The sequence below is a fragment of the Parasteatoda tepidariorum genome, chromosome X2, assembly GCF_043381705.1.
Source record: "Parasteatoda tepidariorum isolate YZ-2023 chromosome X2, CAS_Ptep_4.0, whole genome shotgun sequence".
Lineage (NCBI taxonomy): Eukaryota > Metazoa > Arthropoda > Arachnida > Araneae > Theridiidae > Parasteatoda > Parasteatoda tepidariorum.
The window spans coordinates 47,655,692-47,671,894 of NC_092215.1; the positions used below are offsets into that span (position 1 = coordinate 47,655,692).

Here is a 16,203-nt window from a genome sequence, read left to right on the forward strand (position 1 = left end):
TTAATAACGAAATATAAATTATTCTTGTAGAGTTATGACAAAAAACGCACTTGTTGCTTAAGTTTTGCACACCAGTGTATTAAAAGAGACAATGAATGATAGAATCGAAGGTGACTTTTTTTTTTTTTACTATCTGAGTAATTTTTATATAAATTATAACAGCACAAATTATGAACTCGTCGATCCCAAATTTTAAAATGTGCTTTTGAGAAATATAATTTCTCATCAAGGTTTTCACATTGTGTAAAAATCCTGATTTCATGAACAGAAATCCAGATAGGCTTTGTAAAGACTAAAAATTTAATGTTAATTAAAACAGTATTTTGGATTTATTCAATTGTATTAACACTAATCATATAAAAAGAAATATCTTTTTTATAAAAACAAGAAAAATCCTTAGTAAAGTTTTGAAACGTTTCTTTGTGAATAATTTTTTCAAAACAGTCTAATTACGGTAAAAGAAATTAATTAACCAAATTAAAAGAAACTACTTATTATAAGAATAGAAATTAAGAACAAATTGAAAATAGTCACAGACAGTCATCGAAGTACCATTGAAGCAAAAAGTCGTACATAAACTTAATTATAATTTTTTTCTGAATATCTATAACATCTATTTTTTTACAGCTATAAAAAAAATAATAATAATAATAGATCCATTTTATTTTTTAGGAAAGTCTGGAGCTCGGGCTTACGTTTTACTGTCCATGCCTTCAGTAAATCATATTGATTTAATCCGTAGCTTTCAGCAAGTACTGTATGCAGAAAATGCCACATTTTACAAACAAAAAATAGGTAAAACTACTAAATTTTTTTTTATTATATACATATCAACGGGAACAGCAATCCTAAAATCTTAAACTGCTATTTGTAAATTATGGATATCAATCTTAAATTGGATATATGAAATCCTTTTTAAAAATGAAGTCAAAATAACCACAAATTGATATTTTAGCGAATAAAATAGGAAAACGCTTTTGAAACCAGACAAATCGTTTTTGAGGAAAGTGTACAAAGCATCAAAACCAGATTGATTGCCGGATGAGATAAGGAGGAATTAGAAACACCTTCAAATTTCAGCTGGCAATTAATGGATGGCAATTGATTTCTAATAATCATCCTTCAACGCCTTCAATCTTGATATTTTCAATCATGCCTTCTTTACTAACCATTCTTCCAGATTTCGTTTTCTTCTTTCTAAGCTTAAATTTTAATTTGCGACTCCTAATCCTTTTTATTTTATTTTTGAAAGGATTCTAAAAATATGAATTAAAGGGTGTCATTGCAGAACGCTTAGTAATTCATTTACATTTTATTTTCCATTTTTATAATCTAAACTGTATCCTCAAATTTACAAAGGTCCACCATCTTTAGGAATTCTACATATATTATAAGTTACATTTTTCACTAATTTACTAAATTAATTACTTGTATATTAATTCAATCTTTTTCATACATAAGTTAGTAGGTATACCTGCTTGCTTTGTGGTCATGGTACTTAATAACTTCTGAAAACTTCATATGATACCTGTAGCAACGCCTTGTAGGCAAACGGGCAATACTTCGCCGGACATAGCTTTGTCAAATACTGTCAGACTCATACCCCTTGCGTAATCAATATAAGTTGCCTTGTAAAGGACGTTCTAAAAAAAGCCATAGTTGCAGCTTTTCTTAACAAAAGATTAATATGATTCAAAACACAAGGTTTCAGAAATTTTACCTATCTATCAAGGAAAAAAAATCAACACACCAGATTTGAGAATGTTTTGGCGATTGATTATCGATCTATACCAGTGATTACCAGCTGGCGGCCCGCGGGCTGCATCCGGCCAGCGAAGCATTTTCTGTGGCCCGCGAACTAAAATATATGGTTGTTCTTTTGCGGACAATTTTCATAAAAAAATTCATATGGGTTTAAACTACTTTTCATTCGATTAAAGAAACCTAATTTCTTCGTTTCTGTGAAATTTAATATACCAACGGTGCAAAAAAATTTATTTCTCAGGTTTTGCATCCAATAAAATATATATTCAAATACAAAAATAATCGTGTATGTTTCTCTTTTTTATTTCGTTTTTTTTTCTTTTTTTTTGTATTTTGTGAATATAATTTAGCATGTGCGTATAAGAAATTTTCTCGAAGAAATTCTCCAATTTAACTTTTTGAAACTACTAATTTTGGACGAAATTATTTACATTTGAAAATTTTAAAACGCATAAAAGAGGGAATGAATATCATGTTTTATCTAAATTCCTTGAATTGAATATCGCATGAGCGGAAAAGAGAAAAAAAAATTTACTTTACCACAGAATTAAATTTAAAAGAAAAAAAAATATTGTCACTAAGTTTCTGATTAAGAGAAGATTCAAAATGATATGTAACAAGCATTATTTGTAATGCTTGTTATTTTGCTTTTTAATATTAAGAAAACTTTGACGAAAATCTGACAGTAATATTTAATGTTCCTTCAAACATAAAAGAGTCCTAGATAAAATTGTGATAAAGTTGCGGCCCACCATTCGACTGCTGTTTCCAATAGCGGCCCCCGGCTTCATGTAAGTTGGAAACCCCTGAAAAAGAACAATACTTCTCTTGACATAACTTTGTCAAATATTGACAGATTCATACAACTCGTGCAAGCAATACAAGGTGCCTTGTAAGTAACATTCTATAAAATTCCATCGTTTCATATTTCTAAGCAAAAGAATATTATGATTCAAAACATAGGATTTCAGAAATTTTTCCGATCTTTCAAGGAAAAAAAATCAACACTCCAAATTTGAGAATGTTTTGACGATTGATTATCAATCTATGCGATAAAAGAATTGTATGTCACGTGTTAAAAGAACAAAAAAAGAACATCCAAAGAATAGTCTTAATAATAATAGCTGGCGTGAAGATCAATTTTTCTTCCAGCGCAACATAACGTTCTATCTTTTATACATAAGTTTGAATCAATTATTTTTGTATTATTATTTTATTACCATCGTTGAACATTTCTGACCCCCAAAATATAAGAAGTGACCACAATCTCAGAATTATGGTCCTAGTAGTTTGGTCAGGAGAGAAGTCTAAAGTTGCCATATCACGAGGAATTTTTAATCAAATTGAAAAACTTTTGCAAGCAAATATAAAATTCGTTTATTTGAAGATATAATTCAATGCAAAAAATAATTTTCAGCTAGTATTTATTATTTTTTATAAATAATTTTTACTATTATATTTAATAAATATTCATAAATATTAAGAATTGTAAAATATACAGATTTTTATATCATTTTGAAAAATGTAATTTTACACGGAAAAATACAAAATTTGAATGAAATCGGTTAAATAGATCCTGAGAAATCGAATTACAAAAATACGACTTTTTTGAAATTCGATTTCTCAGGAACTATTCGACGGATTTTGACGGATCACATTCTTTAAAATGATGTAAAAAATTGCGTACCACACAATTCAACATTTTTAACTATTATTAAATAAAATAAAAAAAATAATAAATATTTACTAAAAATTATTTTTAGAACGGAATAATATTTTTGGATGAAAAAAACTTTATATTTGAGTGTAAAACTTTTTCAGTTCGATTAAAAATTTCTCGAGATATAGCAAAATACGCAAAAAGTAACTTTTAACATTAAGGGATACAAACTTTGGACCTATCTCCTGATCAAACTATTGGAACCATATTTCCCTGATTGCTGCTCCTCCCTATATTTTGAGGGTCAGAAATAAAAATCTCTCAAAAAAATATTATTCAGAGAAAATGCGTTTTTGTTTCTGATTTCGTAACTTAAAATATCGTAACCGAACGTTTGATCTAAACCGTATACCGATCATTAGATCAAAACTTATTCAAAATGATATGCTTTTTCTTTCTTTTTTTTTCTTTGTTCACAATACATTTTAAAATATCAAGCGCTTTTCTGATGTCTATTGAAGATTGTATTGAGTGAATAATTGTATTTACATAGAATGATGATTACACAACTTTTCCTTAATCATACATTTGGACGATTCAATACTTCTAAGAAGTGTAATCCACATCTGCAACTTTATTCTTTTTTTTCCTTAGAAGTCGGAATAAAATGTGTTATGTATTAAAATCCACACCTGCAACTTTATTCTTTTTTTTTCCTTGGAAGTCGGAATAAAATGTGTTATTAATATACTTTCAAAACTTGAGAAAGCAAAAAATTCGATTTTTCAGGGGGGGGGGGAAAGAAGGAAAAAAAAGTTTAATTTTTTTAAACATATGCGTTACGAAAATTTAATTTTACAAAATGGCGATATTGATTCGATTAAAAAATGACTTTAGCCTGTTTTAATATTGTAATGACCCCACTCTTGCAGATTTTACTTTAAAAATCGACTGATTTTATAATCTAGTAATTTTATTAGATGTGGTCAATGTTATCGAGAAAAATCTTCCTCTGAAAACTAGATAATTCAGCAACTATGTAAAGAACTTAAGCTTGCGATTCAAAGAATCATGCTTATCCTGCATTATAGATTACTGCATCCTTCCGTAAAGGATGGTTTTAGCACGATTGACAATCTTCTTACTAGAAGAAGTAGATTGGAAATCTTTGGCCAAGGATATTTAAGATTAAACCTGATTAATATGATATTTGACGGTCTTCACAGTATTTAAAATAAAGAGGTACTGAAAAACAAGTATGTAGACAGAAATATTTTTCTAGCACTCGAAATAATTATAGTACGATTATGGATGATTCCCCCATATTATAATTATAGTACGATATGAAAAATTATAGTACGATATGATATATAGTAGTTTGATTATGGGACGAGAGGGATTGTTTTAAGGCATTTTCTTTATTAAATGTGTTTTATTGTAATTTTGATCGGTAAAAAATAAAAAATTTAAGTTACTTTCATGGAGTGCACAAGACTCTTTAATTTTAAATACTGATACTCATTTTTAAAGATTAAAATTAATTATTTATGCTATTTACAACAAGCGTGACGTTTAGGGCAAAATAGGGCTGAAATAGCTGAAATGTTTTGTTTTTTTTTTCTTGAAATAAATAGATAAGTTTAGATAATTGAATAAATAATTCAACTTTCGTATTAGATAGTAGGGTTTTGTTTGTTCTCTAATTCATTCAAATCTTTTTTCTTTTTTTTTTATTTATTTATTTATTATTTTGGAGGGGAGATTCCTGCCTCTGATACTTTTCCAGTGAAGAATTGAAAATACAATTCACATCTTGCTTTCCATCAGAATGTTTCAAAAAAAATTATTGTACTTAAAATATCAACCCCCAAAAAATATTCAAACTTACTTCTTGAAGCTTTAGAATCGATATTCTGCATTATATTTATTGTGTAAAAGAGCTTTATTATTTTGATTTAATATCATTTATTTTTATCAGATATTTACTAAATTAAGTTAGAAAAAGGAAAAGTTACCCAATTTTTTTCGTTTCACACAAATTTTGATTTGGTGATAATGCGTGTGTTTAACCTTTTTACATAAACCTTGGCGAAAGAAGCGTTTCATAACCAGGTTCATTTTATTCTTTTGTATACAGGTTTTGATTTTTCTGATAATGAAGATTTAAATATCATCCACTCAGTATTAGACAATGTTCAAGTAAGTAGTCAAATTTGGCAAGGAGATGGTATCACTAATTGTCTTCCAAGAGGCATAAGAAGACTTCAAGATGCTATCTATAGACGGGATTACATGAAGAGTCAATTTGTTTCCAAAGTATACTGGTGGACAGTTGATAAAATGAGTACAATGCGAAGAACTTTAAGGTATGCCTAAAATATTATTTTTGCTCTCAATTGAAACAGTTTTAATCACATTCAATGATCACATTTTGACATTTAATGAGCGCGTTGTCAATGCTACATCGATTAAAAATGAATAGGTGCTATCTATAAACGGGATCACATGAGAAGTCAATTTGTTTTCCAAGTACAGTTGATACAGGTGGACAATTGATAAAATGAGTACAATGAGAAGAACTTTAAAGTATGCATAAAATATCATTTTAGCTCTCAATTCAAACAGTTTTAATCACATTTAATAAGCACATTGTTAATGCTACCGTAAACCGGGGCGAGTCCACCCATTTTAGTTTTATTTAATTTTCACTATTTTAAATTGCAAATAAAATTTTTTTACTGACGGAGGACTTAGTTTAGACTCTAAGGAAGATGGCGCTGTAGTAGTTTGATCCGTTTTTATTTATTTGGTGTCTTTTTAACCGACCTGTTCAAACGTCTTTTGAGAGATTTGTATTGAAAATCAGCAAACTTTTAGTTGGTGCTCCGTAAGTATATTATTATTATTACTATTTTCACTTTGGTTAAGTGATAAACTTATCTAAGACTAAGATTACATTAATTTTATATGAAAAAAAACAAAAAGAATGTAAGTTTTGCTGTTGTAAACAAAAAGCCAGAATTCGCGGGGCGAGTCTACCCATTCGTATTTAGTTTTAATAAAGCATAATAATATAATTTAGAACTTTGTTTATATTAAAATTAAGTCATTTTAAATGAATTTGAGTATATTATTTTAATTCTGCATTGATAAATTTATCATTAATAAGAAAATTTATAGGTTAAATATAAATGTAAATATAAAATATGTTTATTTTACCTATTTTTTCAATTTTTATATTACAAAATTAACTTTTTTTATTTAATGCAAGTTAAATAAATTATTATTTATAAATTATTATTACCTCCCAAAAGAATGGGAAAAGGATTTTTCATGATTCCCAATGTTTGAATTTCGATTTTGTTAATAATCTTTAATTATTATTATTTATTAATTATTTAATTGTAAATTTATATTAATTTTAATTTATTTTTATCAACAATAATCAGAAAAAAATGTTATTTTATAATGTTAATGATTATAAAAACAAAACTGTGATCAAAATGTGATAATCGATCAAATACTCAATTTGTGTTATTTTATGAATAAAAAAATGGAATATATAATAAAGTTATGAATTTTACTTCATAAATATCCTATATAGTAACTAAAATAACAATTTAATAGTAAAATTTGATTATTTACAATGTTAACATTCATTTTAGTAGAATGGGTAGACTCGCCCCATAAGAGAGATTTGTCAGCAGTTCTATGAAAATATACAGTAACAGCGTTACTGTTAATATTTTCTAAAATAGATTCCACAGCTTTAAAGAGGGATAAATAGCGATTCCGAAACACCTATTAAAAGCCTTTTTTCTTTAATATTTACAAAAGTTTGACCACTTGAAAGTTGACAAACTGAAAAAATGGGTAGACTCGCCCCGGTTTACGGTATATCAATTAAAATGAATAGGTTTATGAAAAAAACCAAAATAGCACCAAATATTAGATAACATCAAAAGGTCGCTGCTTGCTCTGCATTATATAATATTAGATTTTATGCAAACTAATATTATGTAGCAATAGCCGTAATACTAATGTATCTATAATCGTAATACTAATGTAATGTAATACTAATGTACATTAGTTTTGTCGCTATATAATATTAGATTTTATATTTTCTGATATTATCTTGCGTTGCTTTTTTTTTTTTTTTTTTTTTTTTTTTTTTTTTTTTTTTTTTTTTTTTTTGGAGTGATCAAGAGGAAGATTTGGATTGTAGCAGAATAATTCGGCGATATACCTAATTTTACTTAATTTTCTGTATTACTTTGAGGCAGTAAAACCTAGAACAATAGTTTTATAATGTCATTTCATGCATTATTTACTTAGCAATACAGAAATACTAAATAAAATTATATTAGCGAACTCTGCTACCATCCATTTTCCTCCCTCTTACTTCAAAGTATATCTTATGTTCAGCTGATTTTTTTTGGATCAATGGATTTTCTGACGAATTTTATATCGTTCATAATTTTTAAGTCTTTAATTTTATAATGTATTCTTCTTCTTCTTTTTTTTTTTTTTTTAAATTTTTTTTTTATTTTTATTTTTTTCTTTTTTTACAAATGTGCTTATTTTATCGAAATCTCAATTGAATTTGTTAGTTTATAAAACATATTTTATAAACGTTGCTACTTAAGCCATTTGTAATTTCACAATTATCATTCATTATTTATATTTTGAAATTGTGTAATAAAGAAAAACCACACTACATATTTGCAGAATTAAATTTACATTTGAATTGAGTTGAAAATTTGTCTTTTTTTTTCTTTTAAAACATGATGAGAGATTTATCTCTAATTTTGTTCATCATTTTGTTTGCTCATTTTGGACATGTTTCAAACTTTTTGTCACTAAAAAATATTGTAGCTATCGGAATTAATAAAAATTCCGATGGTGCAATATCAGGCAAGAAAGGTGGGTGAAGTAATACCTCCCAACGCAATATATTGATATTTTCCATCGTCATTCTTTCTGATCGATACGAGTTAAAAAGATCAAAATAAAGAAAGAAAGAAAAAATGTTATATAATAAATTTTCTTCTCATCAACACGTTAAGGAATCATGTGGGATCACAAACCATAACTACAAAAAAAAAAATTAAATACATAAAAAATAAAAACATAAAATATTGAAACGTCGCAGGATTTAACGCAAATCAAGCGTGTCGAAAAGTGAAGTGTGCGATTCGAATTTCTTGTTTCTTAATCCCTTCTCTGCCGCATTTTTTCTCGAATTTCCAACCCCAAAAAAGCAGTTTTTCATTGCTAAAAATTCATATATGTCCCATCGTAAATTCGGAAACGCGAGATATTTTTATCAGCAAGCAGTTTTTTGTCTGACCCATTGGTGGTGTTAATATGTGATGTCCCTTCCACTGATCTCCAGTTTTCCCTGCAATGCATCCAAGTTTCATCTTAAATATATACGCTGTGATAACATACTTATTAATTCTATTGTTCTAAGTTGTTTAAGATAAATATATGCATAAAATTATCATTAAAATTAGATAAAAAATAATTTTCTAACTTTTCCTACCTCATACATCACAACTATATTGATATGCAAGGGTAACACTGATGAAAACGAAATTGCAGAAAGTACAAAATTCGATTTTGATTTCAATTCAAGGCTGGAAATCTCACTGCAAAAATAGTGAAGAAAGCGGGTCTAATTGCGCCATCTCTTAGCAATAATCAGAAACACAAAAACAAGCTCGGGAATTAATAGAGAAGTGTAAGATAGTGACGCATTCAATTTCAATGATGCAATTTTTCTCTTCCTCGCATGCCATGCGACGCCGAACGTATGAGATGCGACACCGACAGAGAAGGTGGTTAATATCGTGTTAAAATATAAGGATTTGTCGTAATGTCATATTAAAAATTAATTCTATCTAATTGTAACCAAATAAAATAGGGGATAAACATATCGCATTGATTAAATAATTCTTTTGCTAAAAATCTGAATTTTCAACAAAATTGCTACTCATTAAAACTATAAGCTTAAAAAAAAGGGAGACGAAGCATCATTATTTTCTAGCGAACAAAATGTTTCCCATTTCGAAAATATTTTTTAGATTATCAATTTTATACTTTTGTGTTTTTATACCTCAGTAGTTCATTAATTCTAACCGAAATTGCTTTAGAGTTTATTTATTTTTTTCAGTCTTGTTTTCGGTGTGTTGGAAGTTTATACGGAGTTGCGTTTTTCTCAAAAATTTATGTAGAAAAAAAGTCGTTATCGCGTGTGATTGAGGACTTAGGAAGTAAAAAAAAAAAGAGCACTGATATAGCCAGAATTAATGTCTCGTTATCGTAACAAGATTTTGCGTGAATAACGAAATCTAAATTTCTGATTTGCGGAACTCTGAGAAAATTTTGTCGGAATATGCATTGATTTGCGGAAGACAGCTAATCAAAGGTTTTGAGATTCGCTGATTTCCGACGAATCACATTCCTGAATAAAGGAGACATACCACCAAATAATTATAATGATGTATTTTATTGAAATTTCTAGTTTTTATAGTCAATGGTAATTTTTTTTATTTTACACGAAGGAGTATACACATCATACGTACCTCAATAGATATTTGATTCGACGTCTATACACATCAAGCGCACTTAATTGGTTAAGTGGCCTTTTAAAAGTGATATTTAACAATAATCGGTCAATATTATCTAACAATAATATTATATACAATAATCGGTCAGATATTATATTATAACATACTAAACTACCATACCAAGCGTAATAACGTAACCTATCCCGACGAATTCCGCACGAAGTTTTGAGCAACGCCTCTTGCACAAAAAAAAAACAAAANAAAAAAAAAAAAAAAAAAAAAAAAAAAAAAAAAAAAACTGGCTTCTTAAAAAGTTAGGGCTGAAATTACGTTCGTGAGCGTGCTAGAGCATACTACGCTAAGTACAGAATCTCCATAAAATTTTGAAAACATGAATTTATGCACTTCTTTTTGTGCTTTGTTTTTCTTTTGAACAATTATTTCCTCTGAAAGAGCAATAATTTTACCCCCCCCCCCCTCCCCGAATAAAAAATTGGCTCACAAAAACGTGAATAGATAATTCTTAATAATTTTCTATGTTTAAAGTTATCAATACGTATTTCAAAGAGCCAATTTTTTATACTGAACCATTTGTTTTACGAATTTGAACCTTCAACTATGTATGCCTTTTTTGACAGCAAATATGTAATTTAAGAAAAGCTAAAAAAATATTAAATATTTGTGATTTTCTTAAGTGTTGAGAACTTCTAAATATCCTCTAAGGAAAGAAGTAAAGTACTTCGGAAACATTCTGCTGATGACTTTTTTCAACTACAAATTCAAATAATTAGTTCCTTTTAAACTTTGTTTCGTAACTAAACAAACGTTGAAAGTAGTTTCCAGAAAACGCTATAAAATAATTTATTGCACTACTTTTTCTAGAAAGTAGCACACTATATTACAAATTATGAAGAAAAAAAAGTAATGATCACCGAATTTCTATAACTTATAGCGCGTTAGTTCCGATCCCACAGCTACAATACATATAAAATATTAGAGTAAGATTTTCATAAAAGTAGTTACCAGAAATAGCTATAAAATAGATTTATAGCACTACTTTTTCTAGAAAGCAGCACATTACATTACAAATTATGAAAAAAAAAGCAACGATTACCGAAGTTCCATAACTTATAGCACGTTAGTTCCGACCATCGCTACAATACATATGAAATATTAGAGTAAGATTTTCATGAAAGTATATAGTTACCAGAAATCGCTATAAAATAGATTTATCGCCCTACTTTACTTTTTCTAGAAAGTAGCACATTACATTACAAATTATGAAAAGAAAAGCAACGACTACCGAAGTTCCATAACTTATAGCGTGTTAGTTCCGACCACAGCTACAATTACATATAAAATATTAGAGTAAAATTTTTATAAAGCTGGATAACATAAATGAATAAATTAAAGCTTATGTTTATTTTATCATCAGCTTTGTACAGAGATTATATCAACTCCGTAACCTTGTAAATTTGAGCCCTACTCAAAAGATAAGGGAATGGGACAATATCTTATGAGCGAGATTAACTTGTTATTCGCATTAAATTATAATCATATAGATAACCAAGTATTTATATAATATAATCATACAAAAATTCAAAGGGTTTTTAAACAAGATTCCTACAGGTCAGACAGTTTATAACAAATTTACGTTAATACACTTTTTTTAAAAAATTCTCATACAGATTACCCACTACTAGTGGTGCTTGATCAAACACCGACGTCTCTTACGTCATCACTTGAAAGTTTGAAAACTTCTTGATTGTGATTTTTCGAGCTTCCAAATAATGGTTTTCAAAGAATTGCTCTAATTATGCTTCTCAATAAGGTAGCTTGAATCTAGGACCTTGCTCCATAAAGATTATTTTTAGTATGTAATATCAATAGCAGCAAAGTTGTAATTTAAAAAACTATAACCAATGCTGACACATTTAGTATTAAAGCTCATAACTTCTTTTTTCGGTTATTTCTATTATTCAGATTTAAATGTGATATCTTAAAACATTTTTAAGGAGCAGACTACACACTTACTGATCAAACTATTGTTTCGCATTTTACAGCAAAATTAAAAATGATAGTAATAATTGCAGACTTGATTTATTCAAATACATTGCGATATTAGCTGTAAATTGTTTATAGTATATTATAAGTATAATAAAAACAGTAATGAATTGTCTATTCTCTGAATTTATTATTGACGAACAAAATACAGTAAACAAAATTGTGAAATAAAAAATTCTAACGTATTTTTAAAAATCAATTTTTTTTCACAATTTTTGACCTTTTCCCAACCTCCACAATTTGAAAAAAAACAAAACAAAAAAAACATATTTTCAAGTTCAAATGTATTTCATCATTTTTTGTTCTTATTACATAAATCTAAATAAAACATTAACACTAAACTGTACTTTGCATTTTAAAATTTGATCACTGAAGCTATTTAGGAACCTTAAAAAAATTAAGAGAAATCAGCTTCAAAATAATTTATCTAGGTTGCTAAATTTGGATTCATTCGTGACAAGAAAATAAACACAGCACTATACACTATGTCCATTTTCACTTTCATGACCCATTTAATTCTCTTTTGAATTTCTTCCAGTTTTTTATGTTTTATTAATAATTAAACAATAAAATGTAAAGAAATATATTTCATATTGCCGAATTATATGTTAACATTTAAATTCCAAACTATATTAATTTTATTAAACACGCATTTCGTATTATGTCCATAATAAATAGCTCGCCAATTCAAAAAAAGTTCACAATTTTCCAGTATAAGCCATGTTTTTCTATATAGATGGCGGTGGTTTATTCATCACTTTTAAGGGGTAGTTTATTCATCACTCTTCTAGTAAGATTAAAAATTACAAGAACATTATGAGCATAAAATAAAATTTCATGAAAAAAGAACTTTCCCTTTTCATCAACATTTGAAATTTAAGTATTTCTTTTTTAACCTTAAAAATTTTTGAACGTTTGCACTATCAAAATGCACTATCAAAACTGTGCACTATCAAAATGTTAAAAAAAAATATACATATATATGCTTTAATTGAACCCAGGTACAAGACTTTGCTGTTTCGAATATTTGAAATAATATAGATGAGTTTTGGCTAATTCATAAACCCCTAATAAATCTCATCTGTATGACACCCAAGGAATGCAATTGTACAGACATGTAAAATTCAGATAATGTGTCTTAGATATAGCATATAGTTTTTCTACAATTTTTAGAATAACTTATTTGTTGAAATGCAGTATAAATAAAACATTACACTACATTAAAGACCTGTACAAAAAAAGTATAAGTTTTATGTCTGATTCAGACCGTAAATAACATCTTTGAAACCGATATATTTCAAGCAGCAATATAAATAAATTTTAAAATATTAATAATTTATTTAGAAATTGTTTCTTTTTACCACTAAATAATAAGAGAGTAGAGTGAGAACAATTTGCATTTCTTTCTTTTTATTCAGATTCGAAGAAAGCAATTGTAATTAATTTCAGTTTCCTAAATTTTCTTAGCAAGTGTTATTATGGATAAACTTATCATTACATTTTAACAGTTTATTGACCAGGAAATAACCTTTTTTTTTATTTAGTGATATAATGTGCTCTTTAAACTAAGTCTATTTTAATTGCTAAATTGAAAGTAAATTAATTTTTCTTCATTTCTGATTTTAAAAATTTAAAAAAAAAAGTTGAGAAGAGCAGAATTGTTTATAAAAAAGGTGTATGCATTTGGTTGTCAGAGAAATCGGAAGAGGGAGATTGTATTGGTTATTTGAAACTGGTAAAAATTTGAAACTAGATGAATTAATTAAAGTACATAATTCTTTTACGCAAAACTATAATTTAAATGTTGTTTTTTTTCAAGTGAGGATAGGACTGGAAGAGTTTTGATTTAAAATCAGAGGACTTTTTTAAGAAAAACTATAAGCATAGAAGCTTTCCTTTATTTTATTTTTGCAGTTTTATGGAACTTAATTAATATTTCGAATTAGATAAAACAAACAGAATAAAGAAATGCTAAATCCTTGTTCAAGTTTTTTATTTATTTCAATGCTACTTTGGTATTTTGTTAATATTATTTATATTTCTTAAATATTATTTTTTTACGTAAATAATGAATTATATTTTTGTTAATTAATATTTTAATTAATAGTATTCTGAAAATTACTTCATTTCACACTTGTTTTTTTTTAGACATAAATAGCAGACGATTACTAGTTATTTAAAATATTTTGATGGGTTGAAAAAAACAGATTTTTAGACATGAAAAATGATATCCATCATATTATTTTTCTACATTTCTTATATCTCTTAAATTTTCAATAAATCATTTAATTATTTTACATCAGTTTGTGTTCTACTTATTTTTCTTCTTTTTTTTTTTTTTTAACGGTAGAGTTGTAAATCGTTAGTTTAGAAAAATTTCAGGGGGTCTGAACTAAGTAATCAAAGGCTTAATTCAACTTCAAGTGAATTTCATATTACTTTTCTCAAATGTATGTTTGATAATATTTAAAAGTGTAAATATTAAAAGTCTAATTCATTTACTAAAACAGATTTTATTTTTTTTCAGTTTGGGAGTAGACGGGATGATTACCAACCATCCCCATAGATTAGTTGAGGTATTAAATGAACCAGAATATTCAAGCTTTGCTAGGTTAGCAAACATTAAAGACATTCCTTGGAGTAAGCATCCAATAAATGAAAATTCTATTTCTCGTATGGATAATTTTACTGCACTAGATGTAGAAGAAGAGATTTTATACAACAGTTAACTTTTCTACGAAATTAACTTACATATATATTTTGTTGATTTTGTATACATAAAAAGTGTTGCCTTTGTAGATATGTGTTATTATTGTGTACCTTATTTGCACTAATTTATATTAAATCATACTAATTAGAAGTTAAAAAAAAAATCATGCAATCTTCGAAAATAAGTGTACTTATAATAAAGGTTTTTTCATATAGGCTGCATAACATTAACAAAACATAATTAATGTTTCATAATGAAATGTTTTAAATCAAAAAATAAATAAAGCTTAGAAATCTAAAATTTCTAATTTGGAAGGTTTTACTATTTAGAAATGTTACTTACAATAGAGCAGAATGCAGATGTACTGCAAACTTAAGTAGAAATCTTACAATATTAAACATACTAAGATAAATGGTGCAAGAAACGTATGTCTGAAAAAATAATAAAAAATTTTAAAAAACTCCTGGGCACCTTGAAGTCAGAAAACCACATTTATATGACTATAATAAATCCTCTGAGGGAGTTGAGTTGTTGTAGTTCATTTACGTTACACTAGAGCTGCACAATGGGTTATTGGTGATGGTCTGGGAAACATCCCTGAGGATGATCCGAAGACATGCCATCAGAATTTTGATCCTCCGCAGAGGGAATGGCACATCCACTTCGGTAGCCTGACGACCTGCACACGAAGTCAAGCAATTTACGGTAGAACAGTTTAACGAGGACCAATACAGCACACCCTCGGTCCCTACGCAGACTGATCCAAGTGGTCACCCACTCGTCTGAGGAGAGTTGAAGATATTAGAAAATTACCAATATTGTTTCCTAAAAATATTTTTGAGATATTCCAATGACTATGAAAATAATTAAAATTCACCCTAATGTTCTAAATACCTAAAATTTATCCTATGCTGTTTTTGTTTTGCATGAATGAAATGTTTCTATGAAAAATTAGAGATTAAGTTAAGGTTATGGTTTGAAATGTTTCCTGAAAAAGTTATGTGACATCGAGAACCCAAACCTGAAATTATAATTGTGTTCGTTTCTGAAATCTTTCATTAAAGCTGAGACGTAAAAATTCAAAAGTAATCATTCCCCTGAATTTCTTTCTAAAAATGTTTAAATGTAGAAATAGACTTTTTTCCATTCATCAAATAAAAACATTTTCAGTGTTAAAATGTTTTGAATAGGTTTTTTTTCGGGGGGGGGGGGGAAGCATGTGCATTTAAATAACTTGTTATTTCATAAACATCAACTATATTTTCCTGAATATAAAATTCTTTCATTTTTAGAATAATTCAATGCGAACAGGGGAAGAATGAAAAAAAATCAAATCCCCATTCTAAAAAATGCAGATAATTTTGCAAGTTGAATAATAAAATTAAACTTTACAAAACTAAATTGCAATTCTATCTTCACACAATTTCTTTCCT

General features: G+C 27.5%; 1 protein-coding gene across 1 annotated transcript in view; it reads left to right on the forward strand.

Moving 5' to 3' along the window:
- The window catches only part of LOC107457562 (dermonecrotic toxin LcsSicTox-betaIC1), a 33,375-nt gene extending 18,517 nt beyond the window's left edge, over positions 1-14,858 (forward strand). The window contains exons 4-6 of the mRNA XM_043045544.2: positions 673-795; positions 5,562-5,790; positions 14,588-14,858. Coding sequence (XP_042901478.1) covers positions 673-795; positions 5,562-5,790; positions 14,588-14,789 — 554 coding nt within the window. The 3' untranslated portion in view covers positions 14,790-14,858. The remainder of the gene's footprint in view (positions 1-672; positions 796-5,561; positions 5,791-14,587) is intronic.
- The last annotated feature ends 1,345 nt before the right edge of the window (positions 14,859-16,203 follow it).